General features: G+C 35.6%; 1 protein-coding gene across 1 annotated transcript in view; it reads left to right on the forward strand.

Annotated features, from left to right (window-relative positions):
* Positions 1-21,210, forward strand: part of NBAS (neuroblastoma amplified sequence) — a 154,199-nt gene that overhangs the window by 49,368 nt on the left and 83,621 nt on the right. The window contains exons 29-36 of the mRNA XM_009072753.1: positions 3,561-3,671; positions 4,559-4,716; positions 6,820-6,918; positions 13,394-13,561; positions 14,136-14,249; positions 14,405-14,528; positions 19,548-19,624; positions 20,152-20,289. Coding sequence (XP_009071001.1) covers positions 3,561-3,671; positions 4,559-4,716; positions 6,820-6,918; positions 13,394-13,561; positions 14,136-14,249; positions 14,405-14,528; positions 19,548-19,624; positions 20,152-20,289 — 989 coding nt within the window. The remainder of the gene's footprint in view (positions 1-3,560; positions 3,672-4,558; positions 4,717-6,819; positions 6,919-13,393; positions 13,562-14,135; positions 14,250-14,404; positions 14,529-19,547; positions 19,625-20,151; positions 20,290-21,210) is intronic.

The following is a 21,210-nucleotide window of genomic DNA, read 5'->3' on the forward strand; positions in this document are numbered from 1 at the left end:
CAGCCAGAAAATGTGCACCTGCTCAGGGAGCTGGAGCTGTTCTGTGTCTCATGATCTTCATTTAATCCACGCTTTTTGTTAAGAAAGAGAAAGAGTGTAATCACAATTTTTTGAGCACATGTATGCAAAAAACCAGTAGGAAAATGCTTCTGTATCAGAAATTAAGAGCATCTTCTCTATTCTTACTGTATATCAAAAACATCTAGTAAGCATTGCACTTTTTTTGAGTCAGGCTCTCTAGAAATGTTTTCTTTACGTTATTCTATTTTCTCTTACCTTTCTGTGGTAACTTATTTAATTACAAAAATCTTAAGGCACATGTATGCAAAAAACCAGTAGGAAAATGCTTCTGTATCAGAAATTAAGAGCATCTTCTCTATTCTTACTGTATATCAAAAACATCTAGTAAGCATTGCACTTTTTTTGAGTCAGGCTCTCTAGAAATGTTTTCTTTACGTTATTCTATTTTCTCTTACCTTTCTGTGGTAACTTATTTAATTACAAAAATCTTAAGCAAATTCTAGTAACTTTAAACTTTCCTCAGATTCCTTAGTCAAAGCTTTTTTTTTTTGAAATTCAACTTTCTTAACATCTACTTTCTTGCATGTGGAATTAGCCATATACATGGTTTCTGATCTCTTAAATGTAGGTGATGTGGAATTTCTGAAGTGTACATACAATGTTGATATAATTTGACTTCAAGTTTTTATGACATGGTTTCACTCAAGATAATGTCATTGCATCCACTCACAAATGGCATGCATCTTACCCAAGCTATTTCAGTAATTTTTTTAATTATATAACCCACATTTGCTCCAAGCTTTAAAAAAATATTTGAGCATCCTTTATTTTGCAAGAAAAAATACTTTTTATTTCTGAGCTTCTACATTTTTCCTCACATCACTTGTACTAAAATCTTAAATCTAGTTATAAAGGTTATAAAAAAAGTCTTTAAGACCACCTAGTCCACTGTCAACCTAGCATGGCCAAATCTATCACTAAACCATATCCCTTAGTGCCACATCTACATATCTTTTAAATACCTCCTGCAGTGGAACCTCCACCGCTCCTCTGTGTGTGTCCCACCACCCCCTTAACCCCCCACCCTTTTTCCAGTTTCTGAATTTGATTTGAGTCTGTCAGATTATCAGTAAGGCTTGATGCAGAATTGCTATGTAATATAATCAGATGATTATTTCAGTAGTTTTTGTCATTCCTATCATGGTTTTAAATCTTGGCTATCTGTCAAAATGGCAGGGGGAACCATTCAGGATGCAAAGCTTTCACTTTTATAAGACTTTATTATTAAAATACCATCTAATTAGGTGTCATAAAGCTGAAGCAGTGAAGTATTTCATCTTTGATTAGACTAAACTATATCAGGTAGTACTGCAGGTCACTGCACTGTTGAGGCAATGAAAGCTGCATGAAAAAGGGCTCGGACTGAATTGCAGGGGATTCACTACTAATGTTGGAGCTGGTGGTTGTTCTGTGCCATAACAGTGTGTGTCAAGGTAATGGAAGTCTAAATGAGTGAACAGTGGAGAATAGATGAGCAATAATGGCCATCGACTGGAAGGAAAATGATCCTTATTTTTTATGCTTGTGCTTTTGTAAAACATGCAGAGATGTATCCTATTGCATCAAAGCTACTTAGCTGAAACGTTGGGGAGTGGGGACTTGGCAGTGTACAACTGCTGAAGCAGTTAAAAAGAAAACTGTTCCTTGCCCCAAGTTTTCCTCCTCTCTTCCTTCCAATCCCACTGATTCTTAAGTGGCAATAAATAGAAGTAGTTATTTTATCCAGCTGAAATCTGAGGGGCAATAGTTAGATAATTTCTCTTGTCTTTTCTTTGTGTCTACTACTTAGTCAGATCTCTCTGCGAGCAGTGAAGCTGTCAGGGTGAAGTGGGCATCACAGGGTGAGTGGCAAGTATGGGTCTTTCGATTGTAGAAATGACAGTTCACATTTAGCTTGTGTAGATAGAAGCACCTCTTTGTCATCTGTAATTGCTTTTGCCCGAATGAGAGGTTCTCAGGTTCCAGAGGGCAAAATTTTGCAACAGGAGAGCCTTGAATGTGATTAATTTGCAACACCTTGTGCTGGCAGTGTATTGAGCAGGAGGCCAAAAGATAAAATGATGGGAAGCCAACCTTTTCTCCCAGCTGAGTTAGTCGTGACGTGCTGGGATTAGGGGAGTCTTGATTAAGTTCAGTAATTAGGGTAACTTCACTTGCCTGAATGTCATTCTAGTGCAACTGCTACATCTTTTCTTTAGAGAAAGCTTTAAAAAGAAATTTGCTTTGTCTGTGGTGATGGATCTGCAAAGTGGAGTTAAAAATAACAGCTATGCAATTTAAGATCATGTACCCTTTAAATGGTTTTTGGAACTGGATCTGTTTAACCTTCTGAAATATTTGCATTTCACAAGTTGTAGTAATATAGTTTCATAAACCAGTGCCCTTTTCAAATGACTGTAACAGCACTGACTGCATAAAATTGCTTTTAATAAGGGGAGAAACATGAGCAAGAAGCTTGCATTGAAAAAAAATCCACTCACTCTAAACATTCTTTCCTAAATTAAAATTAATAGCATAAGATGATTTTTTCCTGTGTATGTTTTGTCACCTCAATATAGTGCATGGACATACATAATATTTTGAGCACAGGACTGGACAAACTAGTGCCAGTGAAGTAAATAACTTTCGTTCTCTTGTGTTCACTCTAAATTCAAAAAAGCTTTAAAAAACCCTCATGAACTACTGAAGGGTGACAGGTATAAATGTTATTTGTATTGACTATAACTGGCTTTGAAAAGGAGATAAGCTGTCTGATTAGATTTTCATCTGTGAATGCTAAAGTATTAAAATTGAGGTCAAGACATTTTTCTGCAAAGATTCTTGATGAAACTTTAGTCAGAAGAGTTCAATATTATCTGAAGTGTTACTTTTGACTTAGGTGAAAGAGGCATTGTCCAGAAAGTCTGGTTATCAAGATACATGTATGGTGTGGAAAAATTAGTTTCAATTCTACTTGCTCAGTTTATAAGGTTAGGGATTTTAAAATATGTATGGTTTCCACATGTCATGAGTTATTTGGAGCCATGAAATGGTAGTTTGAACTGGAGCTTTGTATGCTGTAAGAAAACAAAAATTTCATTTCTTTTTTTTCTACTATTATAGTTCATAGACTTTTTTGATTTATATGTCACTTAGCTTAAATATCAGTTTTGGTCTGTGTCTTGACCATCACATAAATACAGTTTTCAAAGCTTTTTTATTTTTTTTGATTTAACCTAGACATAACATGTTGTTGCTTCTTAGTAGTGGGTTTTTTGATTTTGTTTTGTTTTGTGATTTTTTTTTAATTTTTATTTTCCTTTTTGCCAATTGTGATGCCAGTGTTTTTTAAAATATATAATTATTTTTATTGTTTCCTTCAGGAAAAAGCAGGTAATTTTATTTCAGCTTCAGATTCAATAGGGGCTTTTCATGTTGTGACACCAATTAACTAATAAAAAGTCTGATTTTTTTTTTTTTTTTTTTTTTTCTTACTGGAGATGATCAGATGGAGAGAAAAGGTCAAGTTTTAATCCTCTTAGTGGAACAGGCTCTCAATTTCCAGGACTACAAAGCAGCTAGTATGCATTGCCAGGAGCTCATGGCCACAGGTGAAGTGAATGAACATGTGGGTTATGTGGGGTGATGGTGGTGGAAATCCATGTTCTGACTCTTGGCTTACTGTGAGGTGTGGCACTTCAGATTGATTCACTTCATTTAAAAATCAGTTACATTGTGTTTGTCGAAGTGAACTGACATCTCCGTGGAATAGAAACGTGTATAGCAAATACTGTATGTAATAAGTATGTACTGAACTGTTAGACGTGTAACCTGAGGGAGGTTTTCTGTAAGCCTCTGGGACCCACAGCTTTCAAATTCTTTCTGTACTGTACCACTCTCAGACAGGTAAAAATACGTGACTGCAGCTAGCAGGAAAGTGCAGGTCTTTCAGAAGTCTACCTTTCTGTCAGAACTCTTAGGATATTTGTGCTATTTATATAATTTGTGTATGTGAAGGTATGAGTGGAGGTAAATGAAATGCATGTGTCAAGACACTAAGAAAGATGAGATTTGTTTCTTTGGCTCTTTTATTCTGTCTTGAGAATGATGGAGAAATATCTAAGATGAATTGAGAATCTTTTAATAGATCAAGTGTTATATTTGACACTGTTTTGTACAGTCGCTCCAGTAAGGTGTTCCATGTCATGCTCTGAAGTAAATTATGATTTTCTTATTGCAATATGCAAAAATATAGCATGTAGGCTTAGAGATGCCTATTATAATGTTATTTACAATATGATAAAAATTTCTCTTGTATATATTTGGTCAGTCTAAAGTTGAATTACATCTATTTTATCGAGGCTTTATGCTTCCTTTTTTAGGGGATGTTAAGGGTCAGTAAGAATGCCGCATTACCCTCCTTTATCTCATCTAGTCAGAATTATGCAGCATCATCCTATCACTTGTGATATGAAGTATGTTTTGTGTTCCTTTGTAGGTTATTCTAAAAGCTGGGAAGTATGCAGTCAGCTTGGGCAATCAGAAGGCTACCAGGATTTGGCTCTGCGTCAGGAACTCATGGCCTTTGCTCTGACACACTGTCCCCCACATGCCATAGAGGCACTGTTGGGAGTGAGCAGTTTGTTGCAAACTCAGGTACATGTTTCTGAAACTTCTTTCTTGCAAGTTCAATGCTTACCAAAGAAAAAGGGAGTTGTGTTCATTTTTAAGTTTGTGCCCTTAAGTTCTATCGACCAATATATTTATATTTTTTCTACGCTGTTTTATTTTCCTACTTTCACTGTTATTTCAACAAATCGTGTCTCTAAGAGTTTTATATTAGTTGGCTTCTCAAGAAGAAGTGCAGTTGTATTCTCTATCTTTAGTACTTTTATTTGCTTCATTGATTGCCTGATTTAAACATTTTATTTGCAAATGCAGTTAAAGAATTTTTAAAATACTTTCCAGGTGTTTACACCTTGATTAAATGCCCACATAAATGTCTATTAAATGTTTTTTCTCTGATTTTTATATTTACCCAATATACAATGAAATTATTTTCTCACTGCTTTCAATGTTGTAATAGTTTTAACAACTACAAGAGATTTTATGTCTGAGTCATCTTTATTAACTCTGCAGTGACTGACTTCTTAATAGAAGCTGATCACACTATATATGTGAGAACACCTAATAGTGGTGTTTACATAGAAGTTATGGCACGATGACATAGCAAACCTTTTGAAAAGTTTTATTTGAAACTGCGATGCATTAATTTAGGTTGTCAAATTGTTAAGTTTCTCTTCCCTGTAATTGTGGCTGGGCCTACATAGTATGACGTGTTTAAGAGTTCATGATTGACTTAGTTGTCCAGGAGCTCACAATGTTCTTAGATTTATCGATGTGTAATAGAAACAACTTACGTGTCTTGCATTCTGTGTCTGAAGAATAGGGGAGAAGGGAGAGATAGCTGCAGCACATAATCAGTCTATTTAAGGCAACTGCATGCATGTAACCTTTTTCTTTACAAAATTGCTTGAATAGCAGTGTATGTAAGAAATACAGGCAACATATGAAGGCAATCTATGCTACTTCAGTAACAGGGTTACATCAGAATAAAATGCTACAAAGTATTTCAAATACAGTTTATCTCCTGCAAACTATTTACTTTTTTTTTCATTATGAAAGCAGTAAAGTTTGAGAGACATAGGTAGAATTATGAGCTTAAACACGAGTGGAATCCTAGCAGAATCGATACCTGTACAATGTTGAAATAAAAACTTTTCCCTCCCCATTATATCCCTACATCTAGAATTAGAATTAGAAGTCAGGCAAGGTTTTGGCACTGTATAAACCAAAATTTGTTAGATCTTCTGTCAAATCACTGCTTCTGTATTGCTGTCTGGTTCCTTTGAAAAGCTTCATGCCCTGTTGGTTTGTAATTCAGTGCAGCAACTCAGCTACTGGTTATCACCCCCATGCATCCCACTGCTCCAACAGAAAAGGTTCTCTGTCTTTTCCATTCACAAAACTGGACATTGAATTTGTTGCTCAAAGTTTCTTTGTTCATACAATATCTTTTGTAGAAGAATTGCAGTTATGATTAATTTGGTATTTGCCCCAGGAGGTCAAAGCCAAGTCATGATTTCTGTCAGAGTACATTTAATCAGTTTCTTCTACAATTATGTTCTCCAGTAACTAAGCCTGAGCTTTTCTGCTCTGTGCATTGTTGTCCTGCATGTTCTGTTCAAGCACTGTCTTTGTATGTAGATAGATAGGCAGATGGAAAAGATCTTTATCAGAAGGTCAAATTGACTGGAGATATTAAACAGCTCTAAATGTCTTTTGACCTTCACCAGTTCTGTGGCCTGTGGATTTTCTGCTCACATGTAACACCTACCCATGTGGAGTTGCCCAGCACCTCAGAAGTGCAGTTCAGATAACAAATGTTTTTCTTGTCAATTCTTTGGCCTGCACAGTACAGCAGTGTGCATATAATTGAAAAAATAATTAAAAATCTTAGATTATATGAAAAATATTGCAGAAAAATCAAAGAGAAGGGAAGGTAATTTTGTTTAGGGACTACAACATTGAGAGGATGTCAGAGATACCTATGTGGTCTTTGTGTCTTTACCTGCACCCTTGTTTTTATATCATGGAAGCTTTTACATGAGAATTTCTTGGGTTGCCTATGCTATCAGTCATAATTATTACATTTGATTACTTGACTCATAAAAGATTATATTTATTTCATGTTTATAGATTCTTTATCAGGCTGTGAATTACCAGTTTCTTCCTTCTGAAGGAAGTGAGAGTGTAAATATCTCAGGACCTTCTTCACTGATCAGTAAGGATACAGAGGTGAGTTTTAATGAGAGTTTTAATAGTAATAATGATTTTGTTCTGCATTATGCTGAAGAACTGAATTTGAGTTTTTAGCAATATCTATCTGTTTACTGGGTAAAATGGGCAACTTAAAATTAGACAGGTACTGCTTTCTATTCTTAGGTTGTTTTATGCTCAAGGTTTTGTTTATGTATTTATACTTTTGTTGTGATTTTTAGTTGCTTCTTCTTACACAGTCTTAGCATCATAGAAAAGTGTGTAAACCCAGAGGCAGGAGAATAGGAAAGTGCAACAAAACGTACATATTAATGTACATTTATGTTGATTTGATTTTTTATCTGTCCCAATTGTAATGCAAAGCATTTGAAAATAAACCTGAGCTACATATTAAATTAAAAAATGTTTTGATTTAAACTTATTTTCCCCTCTTGTACATCATGAAGTTTGAGTTCTTTGCCATTTTATAATGTTTGTATATTGCACATGAAATTACTTTTATATGTAAGTTCAGAAGGAACATTGAGTATTTTGTAGGAAACAGAGGCAGGACAACAGGAAAAAGTCTGCTGTTATTCTTTTGACTTTTCATGTCTGTTATTTAAAGTTTGTACATATACAATTCCAAAAGTTTTCTCTTTGAAACAGGTGTAATTCACTCTCTTCAAAGTTTTTCACCCTCTTCAAAGCGGAGAATTCTCTATTTATTTATTCTTTTATCTGTTTTCTGTTTAATTAAGTTTTCCAGTAGATGATAAACAGATTGAGGGGGACTAGTTCATGTTGCAGTGTGTGCCTTTTTGAGAAGGGTGTCTGAGTTTCAGCCTCCTTGGAGAATATGTCCATATTTTGTGTATGGTTTTCATATATGTATAGGCATAGATATGTACTTGTATGCACGTATGCATATGTAAACATACATGTACTTATATGTATTTGCATATATGTTAGATAAATGACAGGAAAGTAAAATAGTACTGTAAACAGTATTCAGAGGAAGAAGGCTAAACGTTTTCTGTATCCGTTGGAATCGTCAATATGAACAGGTCTGTTTCACTGGCACAAACACTTTGTTTTCTGGAAATTCCTAGATGCATCTCTGAGTGGAAGATTGTAAAGTAGATGTTAATAAAATTGATATGGGTGTGGATGCATTTGTTTACAGTATTTTAATGTCTACAAAAATTTGTTATGCATCACCTTTCATATGCTGTAGTACTATGTGGAGATGGAACAATTAGGCATGCATGTAAATGATTCAAGAAACTTATTCAGGGGTTTATCAGAGTTGAGTCAACTCTCTTATTAACTACATTATCATTTCAGTTTAGATATTTGAAGCAATTTTCATTATGCTAGGGAGTTCACATTCAAAAATTTCTTCAATATAGCTTTCATCTTTTTTCCCCTCTCCCTAGTTGTGTTTGATTGTTTCTTTAGAATTGGAAGCAGGCAGACAGTTGACCTGGCAAGTTTGTATGTTGCTGCATTGAGGTGTTTTTTCTTTCTGTTTAATACAGCTTCTTGGCATCTTGTATTTCAGACTGTTGCACTATTAAAGGAATTCTGTATATTCGCTAATTCTGTCTTTTTGTTCTCTCCCAGTTGACTTAATAGGGATTTATAGCTTCTTTCATTTCTTGCAATGACACAAGAGGAAACATAGCTAAGAATTTAGTCACTGTATAACCCTTCCTTTGTTACTGAGATCTGAAATGTTAGAAAAGCAATATATTCAATAACTCAGTTGCTCTAACTGAATCCCATAGCTGCAATCCCCATAGTTCCACTTCAGCTAATTCCTCATGCTCCACTTTCATTGTCTTGCAAAGAATTTTAGCTTCTTCAAAGAAAGAAAATCCAAACTGTAAGATTTTTTTTCCCCCCTTTTTTTCCCCTCCTTTCATTTTCACTTATGTGCTGATTAACTTACAGCATCCTTTTCTCAAGGAGTTGACAAATGTTCTTTCTCACTTTTCAAATTGGGGCTCAATGTAAATATCCTTATCTTGACTTGACTAAGCTTCTTCTAGCATGTGTTTGGGCATCCCTTTCTCTGTTGCGTTCAAAGTACCTATCTGTAAGTATATTGGTTTTCCTGTTAAAATCTGCAGTGACCTTTTTCTACCTCTTCGTATGCTTGCCTAGTCTCCACTACCATTTCTTTCTTTGCATCAATTAACATCACCAGCTGCATGTACTTTTCCACCAGTCTTCTCTTGATGAATTCCTCTCTAGAAATGTCTAAACTCTTCTAATTTTTATTAAGTTTTTGTCCACTGATTTTTTTTTTTCTCCTGAAACTTGCATTGATCTTGATAGCAGCTGGCTATGTATCTCCACAGACTGTATAGAAATGTGTCATTTAATGTTGCTGTCATGTTGACAGCAGTGTGACTTTTCTCCCAAGTTTTTGGTGGTCCTACTGTGAAGGAAATTTCTGAATGGTGGATGGAGACGCACATAATTATTCTGTAGAAGCTAATGCATTTGCACAAGCTTAATGTCAGCTTGCCACTGCTGATTGAAGTGAAGGGATTCATCAAAGAAGTTACCCTTTGGAAGCTGCAGTAACTTGAACATACCAAATGACTTTTAAGCAAAATGTTAAGTTTCACCGGTCCTTTATTCTGTGCACTACAAGTGCTTAAGCAACTAATCTTATGCTTCTCAAACAAAATATCTCAGTGGGAAAACTCATCTCTTACTCATGGAAATCCTTTCAGAATATTAGTGCTAAAATGATTAAATTCAAATATAATGCTTTGTCATGAGATGCTCTGTTGTGTATAAGCAGTAGAAACCATAACCATCAATTGCTTTGTAAAGGGGCTCTGACTTTGTTAAATCTGTGTAATACTTAAAATATGCATTACATCTGTTATAAATCATTATCTTTTACATATCTGAATATGAAAGCATAATTACTGTAAAGTGGCACATCAACACAAGAGAAACTTACAGTTTCAAATTTCCTTGAAAACAAACTCTTGATAGAAGAGCAAACATAATTTCTAGAGGAGAGTATGATTGAGTTACAGGAATAATTTTCTTAAAGGTTACTTTTAAAAAAAAAGTTTCGATTAACAGAGAATTAGCACCTTCTTTGCTTTTTCATTTTCCCCAAACACTACGTCTGGGAAAAGACTGGATCTTTTTCTTTACGTTAAATTGGTAGGTCATGCATGTGTATCACTGCTGGTTAGAAATGATTAATGATGATTAGTTAATCATGATTAGTTATCCTCCTGTCCTTCAGCTGCTGACCTAAAATGTCTAGGTCATCTGTCAAGATCTCCAAGTGTTAAGCATATATCTTAATTACTGCTGTATATCTCACACAGTCATCAAAGCCTGTTTCAGCAGGTGAATCAAATGCATTGTGCATGCTTAAGGCTGGGTTACTTTTTTGGTTCCAGTGATGCTATGGCCCTAATCAAAGCCTAGATATCCAATGAGTCCTGAATTTTAGTGTTGTCGTCTTGAGCTCATTCTTTTCTGTAGTCTCTCATTTAGGGTCTGGTTTATCATTGCAGCACTGTTTTTCACTTAGGCTGGTTCATTAGTTGTAACAAACATTACAAATAAAATAAAATAAAAAAAAAAGTCTTCAAAATAAAACCCTCTAAGGCACAAAACATAAATGTAGAATATACATGAATACTTATGTAAAAGAGACTATTTTAAATTCCCATTTTCCAGTGGAAGTGCCAAAAAGCAAAAAAAGGAAAGCTAATGCATGATATTCTGTTTTATGAACAGACTGTTCCATCTCATTACATTTCCTTCAGAGTCTTGATGTATACTGATTCTTAATGCATAAGGTGTGTGCAGTGCATGGCTTTTGCATGTTTTAATGCTTGCACTTGGTTAATTGTCATGAAAGACAAAAACCAAAATAAAAATCTGTGTTGCAGGTGTTCTAATTTATTACTGTCTCCTCTGTGGCTTATGTAGAAAATAGTTGGCTTTATTTGTCCTTGCATTAGACTGTCTGGAATTATATATGTGTGTATGTATGAGCATAGGTGTATGTATATAAATATTTGATACATACATAAATATTTTAGCCGTTATTTTGAGTATCTTGGTAATGATGAAATTGATTATCTTTTTTCACCAGTTTAGAGTCATAAAAAATTTCAAGCTGTTAATTTGGCTGCTAGTTAATAACTTCTTGTTGCTGTTATAATTTCATTTTTAGTCAGAAGTGCTTGCTTTATAAAAGATGCCATGAAGAAATAATAGAACAAAATAATTGGCCCCAAAGACCCCTCAAAACTCCCAAAATATAACTTTCTCCCGAATTAAAGGATGCAATTAAAATTGAGATCTCAACAATATTTAAGAAGTAATTTCTTTTATGAGAGACTGATTTAGGATATCAAAAAGCTGTAATCTAGAAGTGTTGCTCTTCCAGGTACACAAGAGGAATGGCTTTTCAGAAAACAGAATTTCCATTTGTGCAGAAAAGACTGTAATTACTTGTAAGAGCTGAAATTCTTTTTAGAAAAAATCAATAGAGTTTATCTGATAGCAGTAGAGCTATAGAAGCATTCACACCTGCATATGACTTAGGTCAATAGTTTTCACACTACTGAAGTTTATTTTTTAAAAGGTATTTTGCTCAAATGCAGTTGATAACTTGGGTGGGATTTTTTTTTCCTGATTCTGTTTTGGTTTGGTTTTGCTTTATTTTTCCTTCATGAAGAATCAGTAAGGTGTTCTGCAGCATCTACTTGAAAATGGTGGCAGGGAAATAAATTAGTGTTCTGTGTATCACACTTAAAATAAATTACAGAAACCTTTCTTACTAAGTGCTTAGATTGGTTTATTTAAACAACACATGAACAAGATATTCTCCCCCCACCCTCAAGCCACACGACCTTGGTTTTTCCTGAAAAAAAATTTCAGAGCAAATTCTGACATGTTGTACTTGTCATGTTCTTCACTTGGTGATGCAAGAGCTGAAATTTCCAGTTTAGCCAGTCAGTTCGTTAGTGGTGCATCTGTGATACGCACAATAAAATTTCAGAAAAGACTGAAAAAATATTGCTGCAGGAAGGGAAAGAAGGACTCAAGATGGATCTGCTACCTCAGTGGTCAACTTTAGGCAGTGATTCTGACATGTTGTACTTGTCATGTTCTTCACTTGGTGATGCAAGAGCTGAAATTTCCAGTTTAGCCAGTCAGTTCGTTAGTGGTGCATCTGTGATACGCACAATAAAATTTCAGAAAAGACTGAAAAAATATTGCTGCAGGAAGGGAAAGAAGGACTCAAGATGGATCTGCTACCTCAGTGGTCAACTTTAGGCAGTGATTTACTGCACAGTGTGTTAAAAGGTAGTGAAAGCAAGGTTGTCTGCATGAAATTCTGCCTTATTGAAGCTGATATGTTTTATCACAGAGGTGACATTGAGCTGCATTTCCCTTCAGCATAACTTGGCATCTTTTGGCTCTGATACGTGAAATTTTGTGATGAGTTTGTAAGTTGTAAACTAATCCCTCCCTTACAGTTATATGGGTAGTATTTTTCTATGTCAGTATACTTCAGTGTATAGGGAAATGAGTAGTAGAGAAGTTAGGGACAAACATTGGATATATAGCTGTTAGGTTTGCTGTATGGAGGAAAATACTTGTTTTCTGTTGTTGAAGACTGTTTAAATTAGTATACTAATTATATATTTATGTCTAATGTGCAAGTGTGGTAAAGCACGCAATTAACACAAACCTTTGAGAACTGGAATAACACCGATCAACCAGCATGGGTGTTCTGGGTATTATTTAAATGCTTTGCGTGAGAAAGAGCTGGTACACAAAGCCCCATTGATGGAACATGTCTTCTGCTTTTAAGGATGGACTTAGGTGTGAGTTTACTGAGACTAGGTGAAGGTATACATGTATGTATTGCAGATGCAGTTTTCAACTGAGAATAGGCTGTGGTTTTTCTTGTAGTCTTTTAGGTTTGTTATATTCAGTACTTTGTGTGCCAACTGAAGAGTTTCAAATCTTGATGATACCTTTTCACTTGGTCTAGAGATGAATGTTTGTCTCTCTACCATTTCCCTTAATTAATGCTAGATGTACATCTACAAGATTGTCTCTAATATCAGCTGTCTGGAATTATTGAATAATTTTAGTATGCTCAATTTCCATATTTTAAATAGGTGATTATTTTAATGGAAGCATTCAACAGTTATGTAGAACATTGCCATTATAAACTTTGGAATTAAAACCAGCTTCTGTCTGTTGGAAATAAGATGTTATAACTGAATAAGGGGCAAAATGTTCAGCTGATCATGATAGTTGCTTCAGATTGAACTCCTGAATCACTTTTAGCTTGTCTTTTATTTTTGACAGCTGTTGCTTAAATTAACGATCATTAAAATATACTATTAACGTAGTGTGCCTGATTGCTAATGCACATTAATGTCATTAATCTAATTGTAGCAGGAGTCTAACATTTGCCATTGTGTGTTGGATATGCTCACAGGATGAAACCAACGTCTCCTCTAGCCAATCTGCCGATTTGTTGTACTGGACCACATCAAAAACCATGAAGGTGTTGTCTAACACAACTATGACTACAAAAGCCATGCTGCATGCTGTCAGTGATGGGCAGTGGTGGAAGAGATCATTAACTTACCTGCGACCATTACATGTAAGAGATTGCTGATGTGCCTCCAGATGTTTACACGTTCACTGATACATTAGTATAAAAGTAGGTTCCTTTGTAGGTATCTGATAACTGAAAACCTCAAGTCAATAAATGAAATAGAGACTTCACAGGATTGTTTGCAAGCAAATCCCAATGAAAGAATGGGTCTAGAGCTGTTTTCTATTCTGGTTTCTCTAATCTGTTTTCTCCTGTTTTCTTAGCATGTTGAAGTCTGGCTGAACTTCAGAACTTTGGTGAACAAAGCAGAGTGAAGCTCACTCTTTAAATACTGTCACCTTATATTCAAAGCTTTTCAGTTTCTCTTTTCTACCTTCTCTATTTCAGTGAATTTTCTATAATGTTACTAATACTAGTTCTGATACTACTCTTAAGCATGATTCTCTTTCCTTTTCTTTAAGAATGCTGGACCTCATTTGGCACTGGTTTATGTAAGATGACTCCTACCTTGCTCCCCACTGAGTTTTTATTTACAGTTGTTTCCCTTCTAAACAGTGGTTGCAGACTTTTTAAAATGCTTTTTATTACAGCTAGGCTCACCTATACTTATTTTTCCCAGGGCCAAGAATTTGGAGATGTATTAAAAAGTGGGCCTGGAGAAAATGCCACTGTGGAAAAACAAGGCTGTCATCCATTTTATGAGTCTCTAATTGCTGATCCATATGTTGCTGAAGTAAGTTGCAGTTACAGAACTCTGAAGTGTTATTTTTTTGTTGAGATCTTATAGTAACGTAAAAATATGGGTATTTGATTATTTGTGTTTTGTGCTATAGTAGGAAAAATCCAGTATCCAGCACACGTGTGTCAGTTACATTCTTTTACTTCTAGTCTGAAATCAGCTATGGCACATACCAGAACAATTCTGTGGAAAGTTTTGCTGAAGTGTTGCTGAGAACAGAGAAACTGACAGAAACAAAGAATGAAGAAAAAGACCTACTTCCAACTACAGAAGGTATGGGTACATGTATTTGCTACATATGGTAAATATAGAAGTATCTGTGGATGGGTTTAAGTAGAGAGAATTGTACACAATCATCTGAAGTATTTTCTGGGTATTTTGTGTAAATCATGATCTGGTTCAACATCTCTCATTGGTAAGAAGTCTTAGTAGAAGTAGCTGCAGGGTTTTCAAGAAAATTGTTATTTTCAAGAGGAGTAACTCAGTAAAGACTAGAAATCTGAAAGTTGTCTTTAAATAAGCAGCAAGTGATATCTGGAGGCTGACAAAGATACGAACATTGTGGGCGGAGAATTGTTGAATGTTTCCTGAGTATTACCAGGTATTTAAATGGGAATCAGCAACCCAGTGTTATTTGTATGTATGCCTGCATATTCAGTTGATTGGAATCTGCGTCATTGTGTATACAGCTTTCACTATTGCAGGCTTGTTATAATATTTTATGTGCTAATTAATGCTTAACTGCAGCTTCTGGAATCATCAGAACGTTTTGTCTTCTTCTGAAATGTCTACATTTTATGGGTTATAGTTAATAATATCTTAACTGAAACAATTTCACTTTTTTAAAAAAACAAACTACACAAAACCACCTATGGTTGTTTGTGTTTTCTTTTGGATGTCTCCTGCTGGTTTAAGAAATGAACTGTTTAAATATTTACGTGCTGTCAGTGTTTTTTGGGGGAAGATATCTGTATTATATTTGACTCTGTGGTAAATTCTGTCATGAAAGATTAGTATATTAATTCACTTGCAGTATGAGAATAGTTTCAAGTTAGACTTTCTTCATAAGCCACAAACTTTTATTTCAATGGTTTAGTGAAAATCAGCATATTTGTCTTAAAAGTATATGATTCAGCAGTTTGAGATATGTGATATTTCTAAAGATAACTTACACAGTTCTAATATAATAACATTGTGACTTAGAAGAAGTTAGCTACAGCTTGTATAGATGGGGATGTATGCACGTTTTGTTCAATTCGTGCTGTCTTAATGTGAAAATCCTTTTAAATCAGTGCTTATGGTCTCATTTGTTGCATGCTGAAAGCCCGTAAGCTTTTAGCTTTGATTCCCGTGTCTTGGAGGAGGGGATGGCAAGGTTTAAAAAGTATTCATTGCTTTCTTAGGGAAAATTATTTAATTGGCAGATCTTGGTAATACTTCCTGCTCTAACTTGAGTAATTGGAACTGGTTGTTTACAATTCAGTGGCTGCCTTTGAGATGGAAATTTCAGTGTTGGGGACTTTTGCTTGAAGAAAAGAAATTTTAGATTCTAGCTTCAGTTTTTGAGCTTCTGTGTCTCTTCCTTTTAAGCATGCAGCCTGATGTTTTTATCGTTTTAATATTTCTCTTCCAACACTTTTATTCTGTAGTCAATCAGAATTTCACTAAAGAGTCCTTCCAGCTGTGCTATGGAACAGAGTTCTGTGTTTTCCTCTGGAAAACTGAGTTGTGTTTATTCTGTACTCAACAGTCAGCTGTGTGACATCTTTTGGTAGTCAGTAAGTCTTCTTAGACTTAAGTGTAATGTAGCTTTCTGTAAATAAATGTTGTTATTTGTAATGTGTTTAGCCCTGGATTAATGGTATTGAATCCTACCCCTTTTTAAAGCTTTGCTTTATCAATTCTCCTGAAGGTCCTTATAATGAGTTAACACTTTCAGGATTGTAGAGCTTGAAAATGTGCACTTTAATAATCACACAAAATTTAAAATTGAACTTTGCACATTGTCTTAAGGAGAAGCTGAAGTATGCATCAAGCTCTGTTTCTATTAATATAGCAGTGTCATGCTTCAGGCATGAGAGAATGACTATAAGTGCGTTCTCCACAGGCAGTGTGCATGATCATAGAATTATAGAATGGGTTGGGTTGGAAGGACCCTCAAAAATCATCTAGTTCCAACCCCCCTGCCAAGGGCTGGTGCACCCTCTGCTAGACCAGGCTACTCAGAGCCCCATCCAGCCTGGCTTGGAACAGCTCCATGATAAAAGTCAAGGTAATGTTTGCTGCTTTTGTGCATTTGGTAGAGTTACAAGCCTTGGACTTGAACTTTTCTTGTCCTTTCTATTTGAATGCAGGTGATAGCCTGAGCATTTTCAAGTGATGTGGTAACACCCATCACCTTGGGTCCAGTAAACCCCTTTTACCTCAGTTGTGCTTTTATAGTGCTTCCAGACTCAGTGTGACTTCCAGACTCAGTGCATCTGTTTCATTGTGGTTATCTTTCTCCACAGACCTTAGGGATTTGATGGGGAGGTTGAAGATGAAATTTGAATGAGAAGTTACTCCAATTGATGGCTATATTTAATTATAACCTAATTAAATACTAAAATCAAACTAAACACAAGATGGTGATACCTGTTAATCCTCAGGAGTTTTAGAACAAATAATAGCTTAATGTTTTCCAAGATTTTGTAATTCCTTGCAGATATGGCTGTTTGACTTCAATATATACTTCTCACTTTAGTGAGATTTTTATCATATGCTAAATGAACCATTGAAGACTTGAAGCAGGTTTTTTTGCATTTTTTTCAGAGGAAAGAGCCACAACATGGAAAGTGAGTTGAAACTTCCTCAGTATTGATAAATTCCAATTTTCACAAATAAATGATTTTCTTCTCTACTTTGCCTTTCAAACAGGCTTGTGGCATAAAGACTTGAACAGGAAATAAAAACTGTTCATAAAATCAAAAATTTATTCTGTTTTCCTAAGAAAGTATTGCTTGTGGGATGGCAGCATTGGTGCTTTGTTTGTCACTACCTGCCCTCCCTGGTTTGCCAGCTCTGTAGTGTTTAATCCCTTTGGCAGATTTAAATTTGGCAGTGGTCTGAAATGATACTGACTTCCTGTAAATTTTGTGAAGATGTATGTGAAAATAGAATGGCATCCTACAAATGTCTGTAGCCTGTGATTTGAACTCGGCAGAGGCTTCCTGTAGGGCTTCAATGGGAGATGGAAAGCTGTATGAAATTACTCTTTGTGTATATATGTGTGTTTGCATGTGTTGCATCTAAATATGGATACATGAACACCTGTCATGAACACACAAGCACATGGAAGAATTATATTCATTGAATCAGTACAGGGGATATTTTTTCTTCTTAAGCACATTCTGGCAGCTGGGCTTGCTGTTTTGTTGAACATCATGCAAGAGTATGAGTAAAATCATACTGTTTTGTAGTCCTGTATGAGCACTCTGTTCTTTTACATGATTTCTATCTGGAGGGTGAAGATAAATTTTTGATAGTGTGGCAGTTGTCACGTTGAGGATGTTAGATTGGAAGAGAATCCACAATTTATTGTGGATTCACAAAGATTTGCAAATGTTAATTTTCCAGAGAAAGGGAAAAGAGGGCAGAGCTCAACTGCTTCTTTCCCTCTTCCCATTTTTTCTGTTTAACTGGAGGTGGTTGTAAGAATACACAAAGCAACTTTGCTTGTGCTCAGAGGAGGAATTACCAGTTTTGCAAGTAAATTCATCAAGATTTTAATAATAGATATTTCTAGAGTCATATTATCTCTACTTGGACAGCATACAGGTTATTTGGAGTGTAGCAGAAACTGTCAGCAGCAAGAAGCTGTTCAAAGCATACTAAAAGCTATTTGAAGCATAGAGCATAGGTGCTGTTGGACAGGCTTGTGTTTGCAATAGCTGTGACATACTGCAGTGTAGACAGCCTCTCTGATGACTCATCACATGGAAATTCAGGCTTTGCATCTGGCTGAGGGCCAGCATGTAAATTCACTTCAGACTGATGGTAAATTATTGATGATGTGAAAATTGTAATTGGTCACTCAAGCCTTTTATAAATCATTCTTTGGAACAAAGAATTCACTGGGGGACTCTGTGTAAAGTAATTGGGTTTCTTGTGGCTGTGCCCTGCAGAGTAGTTTGTGTAATGTGGGAATACAGGTGTTTGAGACTTCCTTGAAATAAACAAAGAGCTAAGTTGCTGGAAGACTGCTTCTATCTATTGGAATAGTATTGATATTAATAATATTGGCAACAATATAATCTATAAAAAGGAAAAACATGATTGGAATTTTTTTGTATACTTATATTTTCTTTATACAATTTTTGGTCTAGATTTCATAATTTTTTTTATATTTTCCCTGGAACTAACAATTTATATTGTGTACCCCCAATATGAAGTGTATTACAACAATCATTAGTCTGTAACTGTTTACTGGAACTTTGATAGCAACCACAGTGATGCTTGACTTTAAGACAGAAGGAGATAACTTCATGAAGGAGAGATCCTATCACTGATTAAGCAGTCTTGGTTGCTCACATTGTGACTGTGTATTGTTTCTTCTATTTGTGTAATTTCTAGAATACAGTGGGGGTTTTTAAATGAAAAAAGGAACCAAGCTTGGTATCTATAATGTAGGAAAAACATGTAATTTTTGCTTCAGTTTTACCAGAAGCATATGTTTTTATGATCTCTATACTTCTTATTCAATGCAGTAATTTCAACTGGCATAGCACTGATATTTCTGTTTGCAGTATATGGCAGGACCTAGTTTTGGTGTTTCTTCTGACACTTGCAGGTTTTTCTTTAATTAAGACAGAAGTTTTTAATATGGTTTGTTCTGTTCAGTGATCAGTGAATTAGAGCTCAAGCTTGAAGAAAAGACATTTATACCATTCCTCTGGTTGGTATCACAGAACTCTTACAGCATTCTATTGCTGCCTTGATTTTACAAGCAAAAGATTTACTTCTTGTAAATCAGTACGGGTGGCTTTGTTTAGCATCTGTTTCTGCATAGTCTCATTCTTGTTTGGTTAATGCATCAAACACTTTGCCTGGAAGTTAAGGTAAAGCTGTGCTGCAGTTCAATTACGTATTATCTGTTTCTGGATTGTGCTGATAAGTGTTTAATTAAGTATGTAGAGAGTGCTTCAAGCTAGTGTCTAATAAAATATGGTCACACTGAAAACATTTCACTTGCTGATTGTCAAGGCTAGATTGGTCAGTAATCCAGTCTTTGTTTCCACTCCCTGTATGTTGCAGTTCTGCTTCAGCTGGCAAGTGATGCTTTACCAAATGATGCAGCCTTGTCTCTTGCCTATCTGCTTGCACTGCCACAGGTATGTTCATAGTGATTTTGTTTGGATGTTTTTGCCAGGAAAGACTATGCATAGTATTTAAAAATTCCATATGAAAATTTCATTTCCTTAGGGTTTTAAAAGCTAAGTGTTTGAATACACATTTTCACAGTTTGGGCTGGTGTGTTTAAAGGAGACAGAACAACTGCCATTGGACTGGCTAAGGAGCATGGCACAGCTGAAGAGACACGTATTTGCTCACTTGAAATAGAAGTTGGGCCACCTGACTGACAATTCTAATGTAACTTAGAAATATGGATAATAAGTTTGTGGTATAGAAGCAGCAAAACTGTAGCTGGAAAATAATTTTGGTTAGGTGGTTGTGCAGGGGAGAAAAAACACCGTAATGTGGAATTATGTGTGTGAAGGCTACTGATTTACTTCTGTGCCAGAAAAACATAGTCAGAGATATTTCTAAATCACAGCAAGTAGCTTTTTAGAAAGTTTGTACGCTTAATGTTGTATGCTTGCTAATTCTTTCATCTAAATTAATGCTCTCTTTCTTATAGGTGGTAGATGCCAACAAATGCTTTGAAAAGCAATTACATTCTGCATTATCTCTCCAGCTGGCAAGTTATTACTATAGCCTGCAGATCTATGCTCGCTTGGCACCATGTTTCAAGGACAAATGCCACCCTCTCTACAGGGTTAGTACTCTTTCTTTTTAAAGCCATATTCATTAATGTGCAGCATAAAAGCTATTCTAAAAAGCCTGTACATGAGTTAAACCTGTTAAGGAGCTGATTTGAGTCGCACTGTGAGCAGCTTTTTAAGTTACGCATAATTCTTCTACAGCGCTGTACACAGACAAGTACTGCACAATTTGTGGGAGAGTTTTTGAAGCTCAGTATCAAGTGTCATTTTTAGGTAATAGTGCTATCAGCCTTCGAAGTAGTTTGAAAACACTGAGCAATAATGACTATAGCCTATCCTGTCATCTTGCTGTACTGTGTACAGTGCAATATAGTACTTCCTAGGAAAAGTGAAGAGTCCATTTCAACAAAAGCAGTGCTATCCAAAAAGTTTCCGTTGCCTTCCCTGAGGTGTCTTGGTTTGTATTCCAGTTTACATATGGTGTTTTGAAAATTCAGCCTCATTCATTGATGAATTTTGTTATTTCCTTGGACAAGTTTCTCTTTTTGAAAGGGCACAGCTTTGCTCCTTATCCATCACCTGTGATTAAAGCAGTTGCACGGTAAACTCCAAACTAAATTGAAAAGGTGACTTACAAGAGTTTAGTAAGTACCAATTGCCATTCTTACTAAGATACCTGTGTAAGAGCTCTTCTCTGCCACTTGAAGAGAGCCTTTCTGAATTTACTCAAGTTCTTTCCTCCTGTGCAGAAGCTCTCTGGGCTGTTTGGTTTTCAGTCTAGTTCTGAATTACAGCTAAAAGAGCACTTCTGGTCACAAGTTTTCTGAAAAGAAAGACCACTAATCACCACTGTGGAATGAGGAGATGTTATTTTTTTTTCCCTTTCCTGTGTTAGAATGACTCCTGATTTACAGAGGAAAGCCTGCTTTGATATTCGCCCAATTCTGCAATTAGGCAGCCTTTCATGTTCCTGC

The sequence above is a fragment of the Acanthisitta chloris genome, unplaced genomic scaffold (assembly GCF_000695815.1).
Source record: "Acanthisitta chloris isolate BGI_N310 unplaced genomic scaffold, ASM69581v1 scaffold704, whole genome shotgun sequence".
Taxonomy (NCBI): Eukaryota; Metazoa; Chordata; class Aves; order Passeriformes; family Acanthisittidae; genus Acanthisitta; species Acanthisitta chloris.